This window comes from Astatotilapia calliptera, chromosome 18 (assembly GCF_964374335.1).
Source record: "Astatotilapia calliptera chromosome 18, fAstCal68.1, whole genome shotgun sequence".
NCBI lineage: Eukaryota > Metazoa > Chordata > Actinopteri > Cichliformes > Cichlidae > Astatotilapia > Astatotilapia calliptera.
Genome location: NC_137439.1, coordinates 2461746 through 2468431, shown reverse-complemented (window position 1 = coordinate 2468431; position 6686 = coordinate 2461746). Strand labels below are relative to the sequence as shown.

The window sequence follows — 6686 nt, the reverse complement described above, 5'->3', positions numbered from 1 at the left end:
TATGGTGCTGCCTCCACTTTGTTTCTTGGCGTGTCTGTGAGCCTCTTCTGTGGTCTTTGTGTGTCATGGATTTAGTAAACAGGTTTGCGGTTTTTATTCTGGGTCTTCTCTAAGATGCTGTTAAAAAGCTCACCACCCTCCAAAACACCTTCACAGGTAGGTCTTCTGGGCCAGTGGCTTTTCCCCACCTCTCACTCGATCCTCTGCGCTTCCTGATTTTCTAACTGTCATCCTCTCATTTCTACATTCATCACATCCCCAGAGTACTCCTTCCATCTTCACACTCCTTTCACTTGTTAGCACATTATCATCTCCATCCTTAATCACTTCTGTCCTTTCCTGCTTAGTCGATCATTACAAGTCATTTTCTCCTCCTTTGGTATCAGCCTGAAATACAGCTTACTGGGCTTTTTGCTTTGTCACCTCTTTGTCGTACACTTAAGCTCCCAGTACTTCCACTTTCTTCAGCTTCCTGAATATCCCACTTTTTTTGCTGACCCAAATACCTTCCTGCACTGCCTCATTCCACCACCAAGTCTCCTTGTATTTCCCGATACACCAAACACTTTCTTGGCCGTTTCCTCAGCACTTCCAGTCATCTGCTAAGTCCTTCCTACCACCCAGAGCCTGTCTCAGCTCCTCCCAAACTGTGTGCGGCATTCTTGGCTCTGCATTCACTCACTTCCTCCCACAGACTTCCATCTGATGCCCCCTAGCTGCATTCTCGTTAAATCTAACACTCTTGGCCATCATCCAGTGTTCCTCCCTCCTCTTGAAGTACAGGTTCACCAACAACCTTTTCACCTGCTCATCACCTGTGTCCCCTTCCCTGACACGTCCACTGAAGTCTGCTTCAAAAAGCTGGTTTAAATGTACCTCTGAGGACATCAAATACAGCAACAGGCTGTAATGAAGCAATAAACAGCCGATGCAGCTGTTCCTCGTGACATCTTTAACAGCTAAACATCTGGCGCGCCTGTTGCCTCAGTTTCTGTGTTTCTGCTTCTTTCACCTCATTTTTGATGGGAGGGTCTAAGATATGAGGAGAGAAATAAAGGATGTACACCTGGGAAATGAGACCTGGAGATGGTTGAAGCACATTCTTTCATTTTGTGAATTTAAAAAGAAATAAATAAATAGTTTCTTCATAGGTCTTGACCATGGAGCCCATAATCTGTTCTTTATATTTCAGTTTCATAGATGTTATTTTGATGTTGTCTTTCCCAGAATTAATTTAGATGACATCAAAACAGAGAAAATAAAAAATCACATCAAAGTAAAATAAATAAATATAATAACAGTATATTTGCTGTGCTAAATTTTTGTTTCTCATTTTAGTGGCTTTGTTTATAATTTTTCAAAATAGTTGTTTAAATATGTTTTGTTTTTGTTTAAAATTCCTTCTCTTAGGTTAGTTTTCCTTTAAAATTTTATTTTATTCTTTAATGATATTGTAATTGTTTTTATTTTATCAAACTTGATTCATTTAATACATTTTTTATTAGCAGATTACTTTTTTTTTTTAGTCTTTTAATCTAGTTTTAAATCTTTCTATTACATGTCGTGTTTTGCTTTTGCATTCGGAGCTCGTGATCGTTTTCTTCGTTCTGTTGTTTGTTTGTTTATTCAATCCAGGTTTTCTTTCGATAAACATTGTTTTGCTTGTTTGTTTTCATGACTTCATCACGGGATAAGAGCGGGTTTCCCGGAACTTTGTTCCTTTACATCACTTACAGTCACGACCACCCTCTTACCATTCACAAAAAGTACACGTCCGCTGAGTAAAATAGTTCCCATATTTTGCACATCTTCTTGCTGAATTTAAAGTAAAACTAATACTACAATCAAGCTTTTATGGCAGAAATGCACTAAAGGTTATTTTCTAAAGGGTCAGCAGCACATCGATAGGTCCCGTTTGTTTACTACGTAGTTCGCATTTGGCGGGAAGATTGTAGTGCCGGCGGATGAAGATATAAAAGCCGGAGTATTTAATGTGTGTGAAGCAGCTGATGGCTGAGTTTCACGCTGAGACGGCAGAGCAGCTGGGCGACACTGAGGGACCGTTATAACGTCTGTTCTCGAGAAACTGAGGATTATTTAAGACTGACAGGCTCTGCTGGACAAAGCCCGCTATAAGTTTACTCGTTACTCGCTTGAACATTTGGACCTTTTTCACGTTTTCACCTTAACTGTTGGAGAAAAACGGTAAGTTTATGTCTGAAGCTTTCTGGATGCTTTTCTTTGCTGTCGTTTAACTTTTCGCTTAGTCAGTTTAAAATGTGTGCCGAATTTATCGCTGATGTTCGTTCTTCGCATTTTGACCGTTTTTCCTTTGATGCGTGACTGAATAAATGATTCAATGTTATTAAACTAGCGTCGCGCATTTTGACAGCTGAGTTTCGCATATCTGCAGAAGTTCTCGCCTGTCTGGAGACTTTACTCATACTGAAGCTCTGTGTTTAACTCTGCTCTGCAACCTTTACTTATGTCTTTTAACCGCATATTCTGTTCTTATTTTTTGATAAAATTACTACTTTTAAAGCTGTTACGCATGTTAAATCCCGAGTTTTAATACATTTGAGTGAGAGTGCAGATGTGTGTAGTGCTGTTTACTGATGAAGGATCTTTGCTTTCTATTATGTAAACTCGGACTTTAATCCAAAGAAAGCTAAACTAGCTGTTTTTTGAATGGAGTCTGGCATGCTTAACTGATTCTCCTGCACTGTTGTAATATCAGATGGTTTTTGATGTTGTGGTCATGTGCTTGGCTCAGGCTGACCTCCTGTTGTGTTTCTCAGGCCGCCGTCATGCCGCCGGTGTTGAACAGCACAAACTACGATTATGACTACGACGTGGTCCAGCCCTACTTCTTCCTGAATGGTGAAGAGGAAGACTTCTACCCTCCTCCACGCAGCCAGCTCCTGCCGGCTCCCAGCGAAGACATCTGGAAGAAGTTCGAGCTGCTGCCTACACCTCCCTTGTCCCCCAGCCGGAGACCCTCCCTGTCTGCCGCCGACCACTTGGAGGCGGTGTCTGACCTCTTGGACGATGACCACAGCGCCTCTGCAGCATTTCTGCAGTCCTTCATCATCCAGGATTGCATGTGGAGCAGCAGCTTCGCCGCCGCCACAGAGCTGGAGAAGGTGGTGTCAGAGAGGCTGGCCTCGCTGCGGGCCCGCCGGGACTCCTGCAACACTAAGACCATCACAGACAGAACAGCTGACGAGCAGGTGGGCGGGTCTCAGGTGAGCGCTGGGTACCTGCAGGACTTCCACACCTCGGTGACAGACTGCATTGACCCCTCTGTGGTGTTCCTGGGTGAGAAGCAGATGGATGATGGTGTGGCGATGGAGGTGGGGTCTGAGCTGAGACTGGACTCGCCACCACCCAGCAGCAGTGACAGCGAATCAGGTGAGTTTTATTTTGAAAAGCCAGCTCTTTAATCCTGAGTATCAGAGTCACTGAACTCTGAATTCTGCTTTTCTCCGACCTTTCCTTCACTTCTCATTTACCCTCTGAGACCAGTGGTTAGAAACAAAGAAGCATCAGGTAGGATCCACTTGCATTTTGGGAAATGTAGTAACCCAGTGATTTTCAGAGCATCTCAAAATACTGCATCTATTGATATCCAACACTACTGTGGTGTGGCCATCCTTTAATTACAGCGTCTGGGAACAGCCTATCACCAAGCAGGCAAATATCCTGCAGGCTGTGTGAGGATTTTCATAACAGAAGTAGAAACGACAGACTTTTCCTAAAGTAGTGAAATTATTTTTAATTTATTAGACTTACAAATATTAGATGCTGCAAACATTGTGACATCCTGCGCGCGCACACACACACACAGGTCAGATCTCTGAGTCAGGGAGCCTAAACAAGGCGGGGCTCAACAGGCTCAGGTGCGTTGGGGTCCAATCAGCTGACATAAGTGAACTCCTTAAAATCAGTAGCTGGTTTTCTTCTTGCGGTCAGTACTTTTACATCACAGGAAGTGCAGAGGACAGTCAAATGATGTGGGGGCTCTCAGTGAAGCCGTGCCTGTCATCCCAGATCAGACCAGCTGTTCAGAAAGCTTCACCACAGGGCTCTTTCTGTTCCTCATACGTCACCATTATTTTGACGCTATAGTTACTGTGGATAGTAGTACACTAAAACGTAACCTTGGTCTGAATTAAGCTGTGGATTAAAATATCCACCAGTACTGTCAGTGTCAGCAGACATCTGAGAAATGTTTTCATTGGCCGGTAAATGTCTGAAAACTATGGAAAATATGGAAGCGAGGAGTTCAAGGAGGGCACGTTTTCTGTCTCGCTCTGCTGCTTTCACTCGTTTTCTGTCCCTGTTCAGTCACTCGTCCATCAGCAGGACGGTGGTTTTGGCTCAGACCGCGATCACTTTTATTTACACCAGAATGTTTTTCCTTGTTTTTTCTCAGAAGAGGAAGATGAGGAAGAGGAAGAGATCGATGTGGTGACAGTGGACAGGAGAAAGTCATCTCGACGGTCCCACACCTCCCCTCTGGTCCTGAAACGCTCTCATGTCAACATCCACCAACACAACTACGCTGCCCAGCAACCCCCTGAGAAACGTGTGAAGGCGGAGAGCAGCAGCGCGGCACCGAGGCAGAGCGGCGGGCGCCGGTGCTGGAGCCCGAAATCGGAGGGCGAGGACAACGACAAGCGCAGGACTCACAACGTGCTGGAGAGGCAGCGGAGAAACGAGCTGAAGATGAGCTTCATGGTTCTGAGGGACGAGGTCCCAGCGGTGGCCAACAATGAAAAAGCTGCGAAGGTGGTGATCCTGAAGAAGGCGGCGGAGTTCATCATGGAGGTCAGAGAGCAGGAGAGGAAGCTGTTGGCAAAGAAAGATGAACTGAGGAAGAGGAGCAGAGAGCTGAAGCAGAGGCTGCAGCAGCTCAGGACTTCACATTAACATCTGCTCAGTCATTCTAGTTTCTTCACTTCAGGTTTTAAATGATGAATGAATGAATATTCTTTATTGTCATTGTCACAGGTACAATGAAATTGAAAGATGTCTCTGGTCAGTGCAACATCACAAAAGATAAATACTTAAAAACTATAATTAAATACTTAAAAACTATAATGATAGGATATAAAAGATAGAAATACATATAAAATACAGTATTCTCATACCGTAGATACACCCAAGCAATCCAGGCCTAAGGCCCCATACAGACACTCAACATACGACCTAGTTGATATATCACTCAAACAATCAATCACTCAATCAATTTGTTAGCGCATCCAACAAAACATGTCTGAAAGCATTCCAACATCAAGGGCACAAATGACAACAGGGGCAATGAAAGTCATCTACTTTTAGTAGCATTAAGACATGATATTGCAATTGGGTAGAAACTGTGTTTGAGTCTGTTAGTCCTTGTGTATGTTGTTCTATACCGTTTACCTGAAGGCAGCAGTTCGAACATGGAGTGACCAGGGTGTGAGGTGTCCTTTATGATGTTATGGGCTCTTTTGAGGCAGCGGGAACTGTGTAGGTCTTTCAGTTTGAGGAGAGGGCAGCCGATTGTCCTTTGGGCAGCGTTGATTACTCCCTGGAGTGCTTTCCTCTGAGCCACTGTGCAGCTAGCGTACCATATGCCTATGCAGTACGTTAGTACAAAGCTAAAATAATGACCGACGTCACCTGAATGCAGCACGCTGCCCGTGGGGCTCGCTGCTCGTCTGTAATCAGGTTTTCTGTTTTTTATTTATTTTTGTTTTTATTGACTATTTTAATTTAAAGTAGTTTTTCAAACATTCCAGTTTGAGGCGACAATGTGAATAAATATGTGTCATAACTTTAATTTACAGCTGATGATGAACAATAATTTAATTCACTATTTAATCCGTTCACTCCCTAAAGCTTTTGTATTTGTGATTGTGTATTTTTAATTTCAGAGTTCATTTTTATATATATATATTGTTTTTGTTCAAAAGCTTTTTTTTTTGCACTAAAAGTACATCAGAGGTGTTTTCATCCCTTCAGAATAAAAGCCCTTCACATGTTGGAGCTTCTCTTGATCTCAAAGTGTCTGCTTTGTTTCTGCAAACCTCCCTGTTTGTTTGTAAGTCCCAGAATTCATGTGGTGGTGTGAAACATGCCTCAGGCAGCCGCTGGATCCCCCTAGAAGGATCAGCTTAAACCCACAGTGACGTTACCCCACAGTCACTGATAAACTTCCAAGTTTCAGTGGAAGTGTTTTCAGCTTCTTGTAACATCTGAGGGTGGAATCGCCAAGTTGGTTCCTTAGAGACAAATTCAGCCTCTTGAAAATGATCCAGCGCATATTCCTGTGGGTCATTTTCATGGCATTTCCTCTGTATTCTGGCCTGAGCTGTTTCTTTTCAGTCATTACTCAACATTTCGGCTGCGTCATCGGAGAACATCCGGCCCAGCGGAGCAGCGCGCTGAGGCTGTCGTGGTGCTGCGCGATTTCCACACTGAACACGGGGTGAAAGTTCAAACCAAATCAGCTGCTCTGCATTTACCAGCCGCATCACTTTAAGAGGGTCAAAGGTCAACCGGCATGGCTTTGACTGAACAGTATCTATATACACATAACTCCCTACTCTAGTAGTTAAATAATCTTTTGACTGAATAGCTGTCAAAGTTAATTTAACTCAGGACCACAGAACGTAACAATCAAACACACCCGAGTTAGT

The 6686-nt window shown here is 43.5% G+C and overlaps 1 protein-coding gene across 2 annotated transcripts; it reads left to right on the top strand.

Annotated features, from left to right (window-relative positions):
• Positions 1-6044, top strand: LOC113010290 (transcriptional regulator Myc-2-like). Of its 2 annotated transcripts, none has more exons than XM_026149304.2 (3): positions 1-156; positions 2799-3411; positions 4436-6044. In XM_026149304.2, exons 1-3 carry the CDS (start codon positions 115-117, stop codon positions 4930-4932), a joined length of 1152 nt encoding a protein of 383 aa, XP_026005089.2. In that variant the 5' UTR covers positions 1-114; the 3' UTR covers positions 4933-6044. The 2 variants fall into 2 exon arrangements, with proteins under 2 accessions (XP_026005089.2, XP_026005090.2); XM_026149305.2 differs by lacking the exon at positions 1-156 and adding an exon at positions 2001-2205.
• The last annotated feature ends 642 nt before the right edge of the window (positions 6045-6686 follow it).

Coding starts and splice junctions, on each gene's coding strand:
- LOC113010290 (XM_026149304.2), top strand. CDS start 115: ATGCTGTTAAAAAGCTCACCACCCTCCAAAACACCTTCACAG. Junction 157..2,798: donor CCTCCAAAACACCTTCACAG/GTAGGTCTTCTG, acceptor TGTGTTTCTCAG/GCCGCCGTCATGCCGCCGGT. Junction 3,412..4,435: donor CAGCAGTGACAGCGAATCAG/GTGAGTTTTATT, acceptor GTTTTTTCTCAG/AAGAGGAAGATGAGGAAGAG.